Genomic DNA, 19,431 nt, shown 5'->3' on the forward strand with positions numbered 1-19,431 from the left:
ATATTTCCACTTTGCCATATTACCTGGGTGATGGGGCAATTTGTGAGCCTAGTTTATTCCTCTGTAAAATCGGATTGGAAATAGAACCAACCTCATTGGGTTGGAGTGAGGATTGTGAAGTTGTTACTTAGCTCTGTGGCTGGCGTGTCAGAAGTGCTCCATCAATGTTCACTGTCAACACTTGAGTCCAGCAGATTGCCCAAGCACAGTTCTCGTAGATCCTAATGTCTTTTAAAGTATTTAGTGTCTTCTTGAAGGACGCACACACATCTTCAGATTCCATTCAAGATTCTGAGTGTAGAGATATCTGACTTCAGCTATTGGTGAGGTTATGCAGCTGTTTGTTGGTTAGGGTAGGTATACGCTCACATCAGCTATGTAATGTTGCCAGCAGGGGAACATTGTCTTTCTTCTTTCTTTTCGTAAGTATTTTTTTTGTTTTCAGAACAGGTGTTATTCTACTGCACTGGTTCAACTGGAATAAATATAAGAATCACAAAAGGCTGGAAATAATGAGAAAAATAGAGATGATGGAATTTAAATCTTGTGTTTCTTTCTATGCTTAATTCTAGGTTCTTCTCACTGTGGGATAAAATTTGTTATCAAAAGATTGACCAGGAAAAAAAGAGCATAGAAGGCAGGCGGGAAATAATAATACAGCAGATATCCTGAATTGCTGCCAAAATGTTTCATGCTTGTCCCTGTGGGGAGTTAAATGTTATAGTAGTTTCTAGAGCTTCATCAGCATACGTAAATCTGTCCCACAGTCTCTATTTCACATGACAGACTTGCCGCACATTTTTCTTTAATTTTCTTTTCTTTTTTAAAAAAGTTATACAGAAACAAGACTAAAAGAACAACAGTCTTTGTATCACTAGGGGAAAGGATTCAATCTCTGCAGGTCTGATGAAGTACCACCTGCCTGGAGTCATGTGTGCTGTTTCTCTTATTATAAGATGTTATTACTAGTCCACTAGTGGAGTGGCAGCATCTCTTGAGGTTTGCAAGAGATGAGAGAAATAGGAAATATGTTCATCCTCAGAGCCTAGCTCCCTACATTTTGTTAAGGGACTTTGTTGGGCTTACATCATTGGTTTGAAAACTTTAGCATGTATTAGAGTCACCTGGATGGCTTGTTAAACCAGAGATTGCTAAACCTGAGCTTCAGAGGTTCTAATTCAGTAAGTCTTGGAGTCCAGTAATTTGCGTTTCAACAAGCTTCTACGTAATGCTATTTAGGCTTATCTTGGAGACAATGAATACCCTCTACTCTAAGAATTACACAAGGAGAATTGCTCATGTAGAGATGCAGGACCAACATCTGAACCAGGAGTTAGTCAACGATGCCCCTTGGGCCAAATCGCCTGCCTGTGTTGGTAAATAAAGTTTTATTAGAAAACAACCTTGTTTACATATAATCTATGGCTACTTTCATACTACAAAGGCAGAGTTGACTAGTTGGACAGAGTGCATATATGCTCCCAAAGCCGGAAAATATGTGTTATCTGGCTGTTGGCCCTTTACAGAAAATTTTTGCTGACTCCTGACCTAGACCAATGCTTGCATGTCATTTGGGGGAAGGGACTTGGAAGTAATTCTGTAAGTAACTCGCACACTGAGTGTTCCCAACTTGTGTGTGTTTTAGACGAAAGGGTGCTTTTGTTTTAATTTTTTTACTTAAAATACATATGATAATTGAATTCATTCATTATTTCTCAACAAGCCATTCTCCAGATTAATTTTCTCATCAGAAGCAACAGTTTCTCAGAATGAAAAGAAACTTAGTTTTACCATCCATGCTTCCTCTCTAATACAGGGCTGGCATCTCTTTGAATTATTGGTGGGAAGTTTTACACGCAGGCTCAGCGGCCATGGTTCACGGGCCCAGCTGCTCCACGGCATGTGGGATCTTCCCGGACCGGGGCATGAACCCGTGTCCCCTGCATCGGCAGGCGGACTTTCAACCACTGCGCCATCAGGGAAGCCCAGTGGAAAGTTTTTTAAAATCACATAATTAAAAGGAGAAAATCATTCTCATTTGAACACTGTCATTGTCAAATAAGTGATATTATATTTCCTTCAGAAGTTGCTGAATGGAGTGCAGTTTGTCAATATGTATGAAGAATCTTTAAAAATAATGTTCATACTCATTGCTTTATTTATTCTGCATTCAGGAAGTTTCAGCAAATATTCATATTCAAGGTTTTCCATTACAGCATTGTTTATAATCGCTTTGTTTAAAGGAAAGATACCTAAATATCTATTAATATAAAGCTAATAATATTACGGTGAATCCACACTGCTATTTTGGAGCCATTTAAAATCAAGCTGGATGAAGGGAAGCTGATACAACCTTTTTGGAGGGGATTTTCTGTCAAGAGCCTTAAACATTTTTATGCCTTTTGTCCCAATATTTTTACTCTAAGCATCATGAGAAAGTAATCAGAAATAATGGTAGATTTTGGATAAGGAGGATAAACACAGTGGAAACAATTCATATGCTTAATAATTGGTAAGGATTACGTAGGTTGTGATCCACTGATAAGCTAAAATACTATGTAACTATTAAAAGTATATTCTGAGTACTAATAGTATATTGGAGAGCTGAGGCTCCGGCATCGGTCAGAGCGCAGGGAGAGGACTGGGGTTGGCGGCGTGAACGCAGCCTGAAGGGGGTTAGTGCACCACGGCTAGCCGGGAGGGAGTTGGGGAAAATGTTTGGACCTGCCGAAGAGGCAAGAGACTTTTTCTTCCCTCTTTGTTTCCTGGTGCTCGAGGAGAGGGGATTAAGAGCTCTGCTTAAAGGAGCTCCAGAGACGGGCGTCAACCGCGGCTAAAAGCGTGTGGACCCCTGAGACGGGCATAAGACGCTAAGGCTGCTGCTGCTGCCGCCACCAAGAAGCCTGTGTGCGAGCACAGGTCACTCTCCACACCTCCCCTCCCTGGAGCCTGTGCAGCCCACCATTGCCAGGGCCCCGGGATCCAGGGACACCTTCCCCGGGAGAACGCACGGCATGCCTCAAGCTGGTGCAATGTCACGCCAGCCTCTTCCGCAGGCCCACCCCGCACTCCGTACCCCTCACTCCCCTAGGCCTGAGTGAGCCAGAGCTCCCGAATCAGCGGCTCCTTTAACCCCGTTCTGTTTGAGTGATGAACAGACGCCCTCAGGCAACCTACTCGCAGTTGCGGGGCCAAATCCAAAGCTGAAACCCCGGAGCTGTGCGAACAGAGAAGAGAAAGGGAGATCTCTCCCAGCAGCCTCAGGAGCAGCGGATTAAAGTTCCACAATCAACTTGATGTACCCTGCGTCTGTGGAATACCTGAATAGACAACGAATTATCCCAAATTGAGGAGGTGGACTTTGAGAGCAAGATTTATTATTTTTTTCCCCTTTTCCTCTTTTTGTGAGTGTGTATGTGTATGCTTCTGTGTGAGATTTTTTCTGTATAGCTTTGCTTTCACCATTTGTCCTAGGGTTCTATCTGTCCATTTTTGGTTTTTTTTACTTAAAAAATTTCTTTTTATTAATAATTATCTTTTTATTTTAATAACTATTTTATTTTCTTTTATCATCTTTCTTTCTTTCTACTTTTTCTCCCTTTTATTCTGAGCTGTATGAATGAAAGGCTCTTGGTGCTGCAGCCAGGAGTCAGTGCTGTGCCTCTGAGGTGGGAGAACCAACTTCAGGACACTGGTCCACAAGAGACCTCCCAGCTCCACGTAATATCAAACGGCGAAAATCTCCCAGAGATCTCCATCTCAACACCAACACCCAGCTTCACTCAACGACCAGCAAGCTACAGTGCTGGACACCCTATGCCAAACAACTAGCAAGACAGGAACAGAACCCCACCCATTAGCAGAGAGGCTGCCTAAAATCATAATAAGTCTACAGATACCCCAAAACACATCACCAGACGTGGACCTGCCCACCAGAAAGACAAGATCCAGCCTCATTCACCAGATCACAGTCACTAGACCCCTCCACAAGGAAGCCTACACAACCCACTGAACCAACTTTAGCCACTGGGGACTGACACCAAAAACAACGGGAACTACGAACCTGCAGCCTGCAAAAAGGAGACCCCAAACACAGTAAGATAAGCAAAATGAGAAGACAGAAAAACACACAAAAGATGAAGGAGCAAGATGAAAACCCACCAGACCTAACAAATGAAGAGGAAGTAGGCAGTCTACCTGAAAAAGAATTCAGAGTAATGATAGTAAAGATGATCCAAAATCTTGGAAATAGAATAGAGAAAATGCAAGTAACATTTAACAAGGACCTAGAAGAACTAAAGATGAAACAAGCAATGATGAACAACACAATAAATGACATTAAAAATACTCTAGAAGGGATCAATAGCAGTATAACAGAGGCAGAAGAAAGAATAAGATAAAATAGTGGAAATAACTACTGCAGAATAAGGAAAAAAGAATGAAAAGAATTGAGGGCAGTCTCAGAGACCTCTGGGACGACATTAAACGCACCAACACTCAAATTATAGGGGTTCCAGAAGAAGAAGAGAAAAAGAAAGGGACTGAGAAAATATTTGAAGAGATTATAGTTGAAAACTTCCCTAATATGGGAAAGGAAATAGGTAGTCAAGTCCAGGAAGCACAGAGAGTCCCATACAGGATAAATCCAAGGAGAAACACGCCAAGACACATATTAATCAAACTATCAAAAATTAAATACAAAGAAAACATATTAAAAGCAGCAAGGGAAAAACAACAAATAACACACAAGGGAATCCCCATAAGGTTAACAGCTGATCTTTCAGCAGAAACTCTGCAAGCCAGAAGGGACTGGCAGGACATATTTAAAGTGATGAAGGAGAAAAACCTGCAACCAAGAGTACTCTACCCAGCAAGGATCTCATTCAGATTTGATGGAGAAATTAAAACCTTTTCAGACCAGTAAAAACTGAGAGAGTTCAGCACCACCAAACCAGCTTCACAACAAATGCTAAAGGATCTTCTCTAGGCAAGAAACACAAGAGAAGGAAAAGACCTACAATAACAAACCCAAAACAATTAAGATAATGGGAATAGGAACATACATATCGATAATTACCTTAAATGTAAATGGATTAAGTGCTCCCACCAAAAGACACAGACTGGCTGAATGGATACAAAAACAAGACCCATATATATACTGTCTACAAGAAACCCACTTCAGACCTAGAGACACATACAGACTGAAAGTGAGGGGATGGAAAAAGATACTCCATGCAAATGGAAACCAAAAGAAAGCTGGAGTAGCAATTCTCATATCAGACAAAATAGACTTTAAAATAAAGACTATTATGAGAGACAAAGAAGGACACTACATAATGATCAAGGGATCAATCCAAGAAGAAGATATAATAATCGTAAATATTTATGCACCCAACATAGGAGCACCTCAATACATAAGGCAAATATTAACAGCCATAAAAGGAGAAGTCGACAGTAACACAATCATAGTAGGGGACTTTAACACCCCACTTTCACCAACGAACAGATCATCCAAAATGAAAATAAATAGGGACACAAGCTTTAAATGATACATTAAACAAGACGGACTTAATTCATATTTGTAGGACATTCCATCCCAAAATAACAGAATACACATTTTTCTCAAGTGCTCATGGAACATTCTCCAGGATAGGTCATATCTTGGGTCACAAATCAAGCCTTGGTAAATTTGAGAAAATCGTAATTATATCAAGTATCTTTCCCTCCCACAACGCTATGAGACTCGATATCAATTACAGGAAAAGATCTGTGAAAAATACAAACACATGGAGGCTAAACAATACACTACTTAATAACGAAGTGATCACTGAAGGAATCAAATGCCTATCGGATGCAGCAAAAGCAGTTCTAAGAGGGAAGTTTATAGCGATACAATCCTACCTTAAGAAACACGAAACATCTCGAAGAAACAACCTAACCTTGCACGTAAAGCAATTAGAGAAAGAAGAACAAAAAAACCCCAAAGTTAGCAGAAGGAAAGAAATCATAAAGATCAGAGCAGAAATAAATGAAAAAGAACTGAAGGAAACGAGATCAAAGATCAGGAAAACTAAAAGCTGGTTCCTTGAGAAGATAAACAAAATTGATAAACCGTTAGTCAGACTCATCAAGAAAAAAAGGGAGAAGACCCAAATCAGTAGAATTAGAAATGAAAAAGGAGAAGTAACGACTGACACTGCAGAAATACAAAAGATCATGAGAGGTTACTACAAGCAACTCTATGCCAATAAAATGGACAACCTGGAAGAAATGGACAAATTCTTAGAAATGCACAACCTGCAAAGACTGAATCACGAAGAAATAGAAAATATGAATAGACCAGTCACAAGCACTGAAATTGAAACTGTGATTAAACATCTTCCAACAAACAAAAGCCCAGGACCAGATGGCTTCACAGGTGAATTCTTTCAAACATTTAGAGAAGAGCTAACACCTATCCTTCTGAAACTATTCCAAAATATAGCAGAGGGAGGAACACTCCCCAACTCATTCTATGAGGCCACCATCACCATGATACCAAAACTATACAAGGAGGTCACAAAGAAAGAAAACTGCAGGCCAGTATCTCTAATGAACATAGATGCAAAAATCCTCAACAGAATACTAGCAAACAGAATCCAACAGCACATTAAAAGGATCATACACCATGATCAAGTGGGGATTATCCCAGGAATGCAAGGATTCTTCAATATACGCAAATCAATCAATGTGATACACCATATTAACAAATTGAAGGAGAAAAACCACATGATCATCTCAATAGATGCAGAAAAAGCTTTCGACAAAATTCAGCACCAATTTATGATAAAAACCCTCTAGAAAGTAGGCAGAGAGGGAACTTTCCTCTTCATAATAAAGGCCATATATGACAAACCCACAGCCAACAACGTCCGCAATGGTGAAAAACTGAAAGCATTTCCACTAAGATCAGGAACAAGACAAGGTTGCCCACTCTCACCACTCTTATTCAACATAGTTTTGGAAGTTTTAGCCACAGCATCAGAGAAGAAAAGGAAGTAAAAGGAATCCAAGCTGGAAAAGAATAAGTAAAGCTGTCACTGTTTGCAGATACATAGAGAATCCTAAAGATGCTACCAGAAAACTACTAGGGCTAATCAATGACTTTGGTAAAGTAGCAGGATACAAAATTAATGCACAGAAATCTCTGACATTCCTCTACAGTAATGATGAAAAATCTGAAAGTGAAATCAAGAAAACACTCCCATTTACCATTGCGACAAAAAGAATAAAATATCTAGGAATAAACCTACCTAAGCAGACAAAAGACCTGCATGCAGAAAATTATAAGACACTGATATAAGAAATTAAAGATGATACAAACAGATGGAGAGATATACCACATTCTTGGATTGGAAGAATCAACCTTGTGAAAATGACTTTACTACCCAATGCAATTTACAGATTCAGTGCAATCCCTATCAAACTACCACTGACATTTTTCACAGAACTGGAACAAAAAATTTCACAATTTGTATGGAAACACAAAAGACCCTGAATAGCCAAAGCAATCTTGAGAATGAAAAACGGAACTGGAGGAATCAGGCTCCCTGACTTCAGACTATACTACTAACCTACAGTAATCAAGACAGTATGGTAGTGGCACAAAAACAGAAATATAGATCAATGGAACAGGATAGAAAGCCCTGAGATAAACCCTCGCACATATGGTCACCTTATCTTTGATAAAGGAGGCAGGAATGTAGAATGGAGAAAGGACAGCCTCTTCAATAAGTGGTGCTGGGAAAACTGGACTGGTACATGTAAAAGTATGAGATTACATCACTCCCTAACAGCATACACAAAAATAAGCTCCAAATAGATTGAAGACCTAAATGTAAGGCCAGAAACTATCAAACTCCTAGAGGAAAACGTAGGCAGAACACTCTATGACATAAATCACAGCAAGATCCTTTTTGACCCACCTCCTAGAGAAATGGAAATAAAATCAAAAATAAACAGATGGACCTAATGAACCTTCAAAGCTTTTGCACAGCAAAGGAAACCATAAACAAGACGAAAACACAACCCTCATAATGGGAGAAAATATTTGCAAATGAAGTAACTGACAAAGGATTAATCTCCAACATTTACAAGCAGCTCATGCAGCTCAATAACAAAAAAACAAACAACCCAATCCAGAAATGGGCAGAAGACCTTAATAGACATTTCTCCAGAGAAGATATACAGACTGCCAACAAACACATGAAAGAATGCTCAACATCATTAGAGAAATGCAAATCAAAAGTACAATGAGATATCATCTCACACCAGTCAGAATGGCTATCATCAAAAAATCTAGAAACAATAAATGCTGGAGAGGGTGTGGAGAAAAGGGAACACTGTTGCACTGCTGGTGGGAATGTGAATTGGTACAGCCACTATGGAGAACAGTTTGGAGGTTCCTTAAAAAACTACAAATAGAACTACCATATGACCCAGCAATCCGACTACTGGGCATATATCCTGCGAACCGTAATTCAAAAACAGTCATGTACCAAAATGTTCATTGCAGCTCTATTTACAATAGCCGGGAGATTTCCATCCTAAGTGTCCATCATCGGGTGAATGGATAAAGAAGATGTGGCACATATATACAATGGAATATTACTCAGTCATAAAAAGAAACAAAATTGAGCTATTTGTAATGAGGTGGATGGACCTAGAGTCTGTCATACAAAGTGAAGTAAGTCAGAAAGAGAAAGACAAATACCGTATGCTAACACATATATATGGATTTTATGAAAAAAATGTCATGAAGAACCTAGGGGTAAGACAGGAATAAAGACACAGACCTAGTAGAGAATGGGCTTGAGGATATGGGGAGGGGGAAGGGTAAGCTGTGACAAAGTGAGAGAGTGGCATGGAGATTACCAAAGATAAAATAGATAGCTAGTGGGAAGCAGCCTAATAGCTTATAGCACAGGGAGATCAGCTCGGTGCTTTGTGACCACCAAAGGGGTGGGATAGGGAGGGTGAGAGGGAGGGAGACGCAAGAGGGAAGAGATATGGCAACATGTGTATATACATAACTGATTCACTTTGTTTTAAAGCAGAAACTAACACACCATTTTAAAGCAATTATACTGCAATAAAGATGTAAAGAAATAGTATATTGGAAATACTTATAAATTACTTGTTAGAACATTTGGATATAAATCACATACATCGCATGATCCTACACATTTCACGTTAAATAGGGACCTCATGGAACTCTGAATTCCACTCAGACCTGTTCATGACCAGTTAAGCTCAGACATTTGAGTCATTTTGTTTTATTGGCTGTTCCGCACGGCATGCCGGGACCCTATCTCTCCGACCAGGGATTGAACCTGCGCCTCCTTCAGTGGAAGTGGGGAGTCCTAACCACTGGACCGCCAGGAAAGTTCCTAGAAGTCATTTTTGACCTCCTCCGTTGCATTTGGTATCTTCCTCTATCACACTGACGAACACTATCAGTTTCAGCTTTAAATTATATTGCCTCTGTCACCTCCTGTCCCTCTTCCCGGCCGTTTCTTTAATCCAGGTCCCTTCAGGTCTTGTTGGGTCAGCTTCACTGATTTCATCCCATAACCTGCCTGTACACTTGACCCACTGCACAGCTGCAAGAGTCCTCTCAAAATTTAGACCAGACCTTCCCACCTCCCTGACTAAAATCCTTTGAGTGGGATGCCTACTGACCTTAGAATAAAATACGGACTTTTTCTCATGGCCTGCGAGGTACAAAATTATCTGGTCCCTGCTTCTCTTTGTAACCTCAGTCTGAGCCTACCCCTTGTCCAAGCATCATGCTGTTTCTCTAACATGTGAGCCTCTTTTCTGCTTCTGAAACTTTTGCACATGCTGTCCTTCTGCTTAGAATGCTTTCCCCCCACACTTGGCAAAGCAAAGCAGCTTCTTGTTTTCCTTCTCATCTTTACAATTACCTCTGCCCAGAGGCCGGCACTGTTCATCCTTCCCAAAACAGGCATGTCAGTCCCTACTCAGAAACTCAGTGTTGTCACGCTGTGTCTTCAGGGCCCTCAGAGTATCGGGCTGAAGGCACTTAAGAAAGATGTGTTGAGTGAGTGATTGAATGTCCTGCAGTGTCTAAGCATATTATAAGTGTATATGTATGTATACATGTGTATACATACCTAGGACATATAGTACTGTCAATGGTGATGCAAATTAACAGGTGATTTTTAACTTTCTTTGTTGTACTTTTGTGTTTTTCAAATCTTGTAATCTATCTTATTTCTTTATTGTGGTAAAATCTACATAACATAAAATGTATCATTTTAACCATTTTTCTTCTTGTTTGTTTTTGTGGTACGCAGGCCTCTAACTGCTGTGGCCTCTCCCGTTGCGGAGCATAGGCTCCGGGCGTGCAGGCTCAGCGGCCATGGCTCACGGGCCCAGCCGCTTCGCGGCATGTGGGATCTTCCCGGACCGGGGCACGAACCCGTGTCCCCTGCATCGGCAGGCAGACTCTCAACCACTGTGCCTCCAGGGAAGACCCATTTTAACCATTTTTAAGTGTACACGTCTGTGGCATTAAGTACGTTCACATTATTGTGCAACCATCACCACCATCCATTTCCAGAATTTTATTTTTCATCTTTCCCGGCTGAAACTCTGTACCCATAAACACTAACTCCACAGTAATTTATCTTCTTTTTACTATAAGAAAAATGTTAGGAAAAGTGTGTTAGAAACAAATAGCAAACATATTTTTCAGACAAAGCTCATTTAAATATATGTCAGATTGTAAGTTTGAGTGACTATAAAACTGGTAAATTTGTACTTCACTTTATAATTTTGTATTAAAAAAACCCTATCCTTTATAAATGCAAACTGCTGAACTGACAGTTTTTGTTTTTGTTGTAAGAGCTCCACTGCAGTATAAACCATGTGTGTTGCCTTAATAAATATACCTTTCCTGCAACTATAGTCATTCCTTGAAAAAGCAGGGTGCTAAAGCAGAGAGTCATCTGGCGGTGTGATTAGCTTTATTTCCTGATGCATGTTTTTTTTTTTAGCCTTGAATATTTGAAATGTATTAAAGTCGAAATTCTAGTTGTAATGAAACACTATTCTTCGACTTTGTAGATGTTCTGGAGCTCATATGACATAAGGAGAGTTGTATTTTGTCTTCTCAGTTAGAAATGAATGAATGAAGAGAACTCAAAAATGTTCTCTCTGGAAACCTAATTTCTTCTTTTTTTAAAATTGAAATATAGTTGATTTACAATGTGTTAGTTTCAGGTGTACAGCAAAGTAATTCATATATATATATACACACACACACATACATATATACATATAGATGTGTATATATATTCTTTTCAGATTCTTTTCCATTATAGTTTATTACACGATACTGAATATAGTTCTTTGTGCTATACAGTAGGTCCTTGTTGTTTATCTATTTTATTTATAGTGCTGTGTATCTGTTAATTCCGAACTCCGAATTTATTATCCCCCCTTTCCCTTTCGTAACCATAAGTTTGTTTTCTATGTCTGTGAGCGTATTTCTGTTTTGTAAATAAGTTCATTTGTATCCTTTTTTTTTAGATTCCACATATAAGTGATATCAAATAACATTTGTCTTTCTCTGAGTTCACTTAGTATCATAATCTCTAGGTCCATCCATTTTGCTGCAAATGGCATGATTTCATTCTCTCTCTCTATACACACACACACACACACACATATACATATATATATGTATATACACACACACACACACACACATCTTCATTATCCATTGATCTGTTGATGGACATTTAGGTTGCTTCCATGTCTTGGCTATTGTAAATAGTGCTGCTATGAGTATTGGGGTGCATGTATCTTTTCAAATTAGAGTTTTTGTCTTCTCCAGATATATGCCGAGGAGTGGGATTGCGGGATCATATGGTAGCTTCATTTTTAGTTTTTTAAGGATCCTCCATACTGTTCTCCATAGTGCCTGCACCAATTTACATTCCCACCAACAATGTAGGAGGGTTTGCTTTTCTCCACACCCTCTCCAGCATTTATTATTTGTAGACTTTCTGATGATGGCTAGTCTGATTGTTGTAAGGTGATACCTCCTTGTAGTTTTAATTTGCATTTCTCTAATAATTAGTGACCTTGAGCATCTTTTCACGTGCCTGTGTCTTCTTTGGAAAAATACCTATTTAGGTCTTCTGTCCATTTTTTTATTGCATTTGTTTTTTTGTTGTTATTGGGCTGTATGAGCTGTTTATATATGTTGGAAATGAATCCCTAATTGGTTGCATCATTTGCAGATATTTTCTCCCATTCCATAGGTAGTTTTGTTTATGTGGAAACCTTATTTCTTGACCATGAAGACTATTTCTACTGACTAGCATTCTCCCTTAGGATTTTTATTCTAGGAGATAGAGATCAGAGCAAACAGAGTCCCCTCATAATCCATCACCTTAAAAATGATGCTTCAGGTTGAGTTGACAGAAAACTATAGCATGGGAGAGGAAAAGCTGGAGAAACAGCACAACTCAGTTATTTTTAGGGGATTGTTTCATGTTTAAATAATGACAAGCAGGGCTTCCCTGGTGGCGCAGTGGTTGAGAGTCCGCCTGCCGATGCAGGGGACACGGGTTCGTGCCCTGGTCCGGGAAGATCCCACATGCCGCGGAGCGGCTGGGCCCGTGAGCCATGGCCGCTGAGCCTGCGCGTCCGGAGCATGTGCTCCACAACGGGAGAGGCCACAACAGTGAGAGGCCCGCGTATCGCAAAAAAAATAATGATAAGCAAAGTGTGTAACAAATAATTGATGAAGGAATCATATCCAGAATATGTAAAGAGCATCTTATCAGGAATAACAAGACAACCCATTAGGAAAATACGCAAAGAATATGAACAGGCAAGTTACAGGAGAGAAAACATTAAAAAAATGATAGAATGTTCAATTTCAATAGTAATCAGTAGTTTTAAATTAGTATAACATCAATATATCATTTTATCTTTATGAGATTAGGAAGATTTTTAAAGGTGGACAGTGCAGAAAAGAGTTAATGATTGTTAGTTTTAAGGTTGGCTTACCAAGTTGGTTCTTGGCTGGGATCTGGGAACTTGGATTTCAGGAGGGTTCCTTCCATTCCCAGACCTAATAGCAGATCACTGTGTTCTAACTGTTCATGCAAAAGATATGCTTTATTCTTTCCTTCTGAGAGTCTGGAGCTTACTTTCATGCCAGGCAGAGGCTGTCTACATGACCAGTTCCTAATAAAAACTGTGGGCCTTTATGTGTAATGAGCTCCCTTGAGTGTCTAACGGGCATATTTCACACATTGCCCTGGGAATTAGAGTGACTCCACTGGGGAGGGGACCCTTGCACCTGATTTCATTTGGACTTTGTTCCCCCTTGAGCCTTTTTCCTTTGCTGATATTGCTTTGTACCCTTTTGCTGTAATAAACTATAGCTTTGAGTACAATTATATACTGAGTCCTGTGAATCCTCCTAGCGAATCTTCAAATGTGGGAGTGGTCTCAGGACCCCTGATACACTAATAATAGCAATATATTGGCCTAAGTTTGGGGAAATGGGGTCTCCAAGAATTTTGGTAGAAAAGTAAGCTGGCACTACCATTTTGGAGAATTTAGCAATGCCTAGGTAAGTTGAAGGTGGCTATGTCTATTTCCAGGTTCAGATAGTTTAGAGCAAAAGAAGATTCACACGTTTGTTTTAAAAAAAAAGCATTATAATGACACTTACTGCAGCCTTGTTGTATTGTCAACAACATTGGAAATAATCTAATTCTCTCTGAAGGAGAAATAAAATTGTTATGTTTTTTAAATGGAATATTATACAACATTTAAAATAATTCAAAATTACATCGATTGTCTGGTTAAATTTCTGTAGACTAATGTGAATCAAAAAGACAGAGGTATATTGTTGTAAATTTAAAAGCCACAGAATTCCAGGTGTATACATATGAAAATATGAAATAATGGCTAATCCAGGACAGGGTCTAAGTCCCCCCCTTTCTTATTTAAATGATAAAATTGTCTTAAAGTAAGCTCTGAACCCTTTTCTTGGAAAAAATTCCACACATTACTGATCTGTGTTCTCTTTTCCATTTGCAAAACAAATCTTGAATTTCATAGTGAGTGAAGATGCTATGGCAAACTCTTTCTCTAGCAATTTATTACTTCATTGGCTCACTGCCCTTGACAATTAGGAGAAGATTTATAGACTTGTCCCCTTAATAATTGGCAATTAATTGGAGATTAGATGCCAAAAAGTACAGTATTTTTAATGTAATGAGAAGGTTGAGGCTTTTCGCTTCCAAATGTCCCGGAACACAGAGTAAATGTTAACCGGCAGCATAGTTAACCCTGCCCTTTTGCACATCCACAGTAAAGAGGAGTTTTAGTTTGATGATCATAAACTTTAGCTAGTGTGGCTAGTTTGAATGTAAAGCTCAAGTGTAAACAAAGAGGGCCTATGTCTTAAGAATCCTTCCCTGTGTGCCCCTGGTTCACCTTGATAGGTACTGAATATGATCAGTAAGGATCTGTGTGGGATAAAGAGGGACTGTATCCTGAGTCTTCTTTGGAATTTTGTGTCTCTCTCATAAGGACCTATATGGGATAAAAATATACTGAATCCTGAGATTTGGGAATGCTTTTGTCTTAGGCGGCAGTACATTTGGGTCCCATAACATCTTCACTACTTACAGTTCAGATGATAACTGTTAGTGTGTTTTTATTGTCTAGAACTCTGGTCTCCTAAGGGGAATATATATCCTAGGTTCTAGGCAATGGAGATTTTGCTGGTAAATACTTTTGTCCTTGTGGTCAAATTCAAGAGTGCCTCAGACCTAGAAGTAGAGTTGGCAGGTGTGACTGTCACCTATCAGTGATTGACCAGTTGGTTTTATTTTCTGAACTACAATTCCAGCACAGTGCCAGGAATATATTAAACATGCACTAAATGTTAACCCGTTTACACGTGTCCAGACAATTTTAGCGCAAGTAGAGTTTTATTCCCTTCCAGAAACTCTAGAAGTATCCTTTAATCCAAATTTCCCTGTGCCTGTATTTTGTTTCTGGCCATGTAAGTCAATAGGTTTTATGTTTATCTGCATTTTTAAAAAGAGTAACAGTCCATCTTTGGACTGATCTCAGCTCTTTCTCCACTGCTTCAACTGTTGTCCACTCGAGGGGTAATCTCCACCTTTCAATAAGTGCTTTCTCTTTGCTAAGCAGTGTCTGAATCTCATTTAATCCTCACAACAGGCTTGTAGCAGAACTACTGTTATATCAGAGCTCTGTTTTTACAGATGAGAAAAGTGAGGTTCAGAGATTAAGCAAGGCACTTGGGTTCACCGGCTAATAAATAGTAGAACCAGGATTTACACCCGGGCCTGTCTGTTTTAACCACCAAGATTTACTCCACTCTTCTTTCAGTTTGTTTCTCTAATGGGAAGTTGAAAATTAAGCATTTACAACAGTGCCTACCACAGAGTCATTCAATAATAATGTATAGTTTTAACTTTTGAAATTGATTTTATGAAGTGTAATTTACATACTATAAAATGCACACATTTATATATACAGTTCCGTAAATTGTTTTTATTCTTCCAACTCTCTTGAAAGTTTCTGAACATCATAGAAAAACTATGTACCAGGATATATGCTGTTACTAAAAAAACAACGAAATAGAATAAATCAAATATAACTGATACACATGCTACTACTGGCTTCCACAAGCTGAGAAAGGAGTTAACTACTTGGCAAAAGAAATAGTCCTTGCTAGACTCTTAGAATACGTACTTCAAAATCAATTATTATTGTCAATTTAGAAATTGGCTAAAGTTGATTTTCCAGATGAAACAAAGTTGGAATTTGCTTGCAGTCACATTTCACAGGCTTAGTGAATTTTATAGCCATTTATGCACATGTTCAATAATGCACTGAAATACCATCATTAAGAACCCCAAATGTAGATGCTCATTGAACTTTTTTGAGTGTTGTGGAGAAAGAAGAATGACGTTTTGAATATGGAGTCATTTGAGGCTGTCACTATTTTACATTTCTTTACTTAAGAAGAATTTGGAGCATCTTAAATATGTTTTCTTGTAGCTATAAGATTCACAGCAGGTTTCTTTAAACCCAGCAACTGGAAAACAAGTGTACGTAATCACATATATATAATCTCATATATCCCATCATCTTTACATAATTCTATTGATGAAAAGCAAATCATAGGTGCTCCCCACAATCAATGAGAGGGGATAACACAGTCATTAAACTCCTGGCCATGAGGAACATATGTGCCACTTTAATGTCTGTGCATTACAGTTGCAGTTCCATAAGTTTTGATAAATGTATAACCCTGTGTTATTACTACAACAATTGATATTTACTGTATTGGAATCACCCAGCCTCCCAAGTTTCCTTGTGATTCCTCCTTTCAAAGAATTTTTTTCTTGAAATCACTGTTGACTCTCAGGAAGTTGTAAAAAAATAGTTCAGACTTCCTGTGTACCCTTCACCCTGTTTCTTCCAGTGGTAACATCCTTACATAACTACAGTACAGTTGCAAAGCCAGGAAACTGACATAGATACACTCCATAGATCTTATTCCCTTGTGTGTTAGTCTCTGCCTACCCTCAGCCCCAGGTAACTGCTGGACTGCTTTCTATCACTATAGTTTAGCCTGTTCTGAAGCTTTATATATAAATGGAATCATACAGTATGTTCTCTTTTGTGTCTAGCTTCTTTTGCTCAGCATTATGTGTTTGAGATTCATCCGTATTACTGTATGTGTTAGTGGTTTGTTCTTTTCAATTTTTGTGCTGCATCCTATTTGAATATAGTACAGTTTGCTTATCCATTCACCTGTTGATGGACGTTTGGGTTGTTTCCAATTTGGGGCTATTATATAATGAATAAAGTTGCTGTGAGGATTCATCTATAAGTTGTGCGTGCACATGCGCGTCTGAGTGTGTGTACTTGTTTTCATTTCTCTTGCATAAACAGTAGTGGAATTGTTGGGTTATTTGGTTAGTGAAGGTTTAACTCTATAAGATACTGTCAAATTGTTTTCCCAAGGGGATGAAACGTTTTATACACTCACTAGCAGTATAAAAAGAGTTCCTGTTGTTTCACAGCCTTGCTCTCGCTTGATTTTGATGTTGCCATTCTGGCAGGTAGGTGCTGGGATCTCATTGTGGTGTTAATTTGCCCTTTTCTGATAACTAGTGAAATTGAATATCTTTTCATGTGCTTAATGGACAATCATATATATATATATTTTATAAACTGTCTATTCAAACCTTGTGCCCATTTTAAGGAGGGGTGGGAAGTGGGGTTTGTGTGTGTCTTCTTCATTTAGTAAATATTTGATGACTAATTAAATGTTTATTGAACGACCTGAGATTGACCTATGAATTTTTGTTTTGGCCACTTGAAGCCTTACAGGTACTACAACTCAAATAAAAGAGTCAAATTGGGTTTCATTAGTCTATTCTAAAATGATCAGCTAAAGCAGGGAATCTGGTTTTGAACATGATACTAAAATAAAGATCAGTAGTTTCCTCCCCTACATAGGTCATAGCATCTTCTGAACCATGGCTGTCATCCCCATGACTTGCTCGTTTTGACCATGGGAAAATTGTCATCTGAAGATGTGAATTTTGTGGTTCACATGGATACTGCCTTGCTGCATTGTTTCTTTAATGCTAGAAATGCTCTTACCTAATTTTTATCTTGTCAAAAAATGGAAGGACAATCTTAGCCTTATTATTTTTAGTTGTCACTGAAGCAGTTTTCTCCATTAAGAATGAATATTAGCGAGGTTGATCTATAAGCCTTCTGCTGATCCTGTAGACTGTAATTTGTGTTTATAATTAAAAAAAAAAGTTTGGTTACCTTCTCCGTTCTATGATACATTTTTGTAACAATATACTTTTTTTTAGCTTCTGTTTTGTTCTGTTAACTGTAGAGAGTTAAAGAGAAATAAACACATAGACCAGCCCAGGTAACTACTGCTTAAACAGCAACAAAATTTGAAAAAAATTATGTTTAGTGTTTATAAATCAACACAGAAAAGTAACATCTATATATCTGTATCTGTCTATGTAATGAAGAATGATGTCTCCTCCTTTATTTCCCAAACTCAAGTCCTTCTCCCTAACGGAAACGATTGTTAAAACTTTCTGATGATTCCTTCCATTAATACATGCTCTCTCCTTTTCTTTGTTCTTCTCACACAAAAGTGGTCAGGTAGTAGGTACAATTCCACATGTTTTCCTGCAGTACAAGCACATGAAGATGTAGTTTGCACAGAGTAGTTATGTGGGTGAACTGTGCTTTACTTCGTTGATCCCTGGTGGTTGTTTCCAGGTTTTTGGTGTTTATTTTTATTTATTTTCTGTTATAAAAATGCTGCAGTAAACAATACTAGAGATTTGGGCAGACTTTTGCAAATGTATAGGGTAAATCTGTTCCAGTTGGGTCCCTGGTCAAAGGACACTTTGTAATTTGTCAGCTATTGCTAGATTGCCCTCTTTAAGGTTTCAGCCACATCCACTCCATCTAATAGTGTCTGCAAGTGTCTACGGCACATATTTTAAATGTAATAGCCTCATTTCAATTCTTTGTTATTTGAGCCTCCTAGTGTTATGTGAACTGGGACCTCCAAATTAATGCTGTTTCAATGCTGTTTTATCTTTATTACATTCTTCCTTGCTTTTTCCCCTGCAGAGGAAAACCTAAAGTAAGTCTTCTTGATGACTGAGGGTGGCGGACTAGAATGGCTTTGCGTGGCTTTCCCTCACACAGCTCTCAGGCTGCTCAGTCTCTAGGAAGCCCGATGGTTGATGCATTCTGTTTTATGTATTTCCTGTAGGAGGAAAGCTGAACAAGGACCTGCGACATTTTCTCAATCAGCGGTTCCAGAAAGGGTCGCCTGATCATGAGCTCCAGCAGACCATAAGAGATAACCTTTACCGCCATGCTGTGCCTTGTAAGTAGCCAGTTTGGAGCGTCTTACTGCGGGGTGGGTGGGTGAAAAGTTGAGGGGAGAACTAAGAGCTCAACAGCTGGTTCTGGGACACTTGGCAGTTTGCTCACGTAGTGACTCCGTAAGTCCAGGGAGTCATGATTGACAACAGGACATGCAGTACTGCGCCAGGTAAATTACTCGGTTTTCAAGTTCTGGCTTGAGAATACTGGGCAAATTATTTATCCTTTGTAAGGTCCAGTTTTCACAACCGTGAAAAGGACATCTCACTCCTACTAACTTCACAGAACTGTTAGGAAGTCAAAGTCAAATGCTCGTCAAAGCATTTGTGTACAGTATGGGCGTGGTGTAAGCCTCATAATTGTTAACCATGATTGTCATTAATGGGGTGGACCAGGCCAGAGGACTTCATGCTC

The 19,431-nt window shown here is 38.9% G+C and overlaps 1 protein-coding gene across 19 annotated transcripts in view; it reads left to right on the plus strand.

Moving 5' to 3' along the window:
- The window catches only part of MAGI1 (membrane associated guanylate kinase, WW and PDZ domain containing 1), a 622,562-nt gene that overhangs the window by 348,443 nt on the left and 254,688 nt on the right, over nt 1–19,431 (plus strand). For all 19 annotated transcript variants that reach the window (XM_060308870.2, XM_060308872.1, XM_030867658.2 and 16 more), the window contains exon 2: nt 18,902–19,018. In XM_060308870.2, the coding sequence (XP_060164853.1) occupies nt 18,902–19,018 (117 nt within the window). The remainder of the gene's footprint in view (nt 1–18,901; nt 19,019–19,431) is intronic.

This window comes from Globicephala melas, chromosome 11 (genome assembly GCF_963455315.2).
Source record: "Globicephala melas chromosome 11, mGloMel1.2, whole genome shotgun sequence".
NCBI classification, from domain to species: domain Eukaryota; kingdom Metazoa; phylum Chordata; class Mammalia; order Artiodactyla; family Delphinidae; genus Globicephala; species Globicephala melas.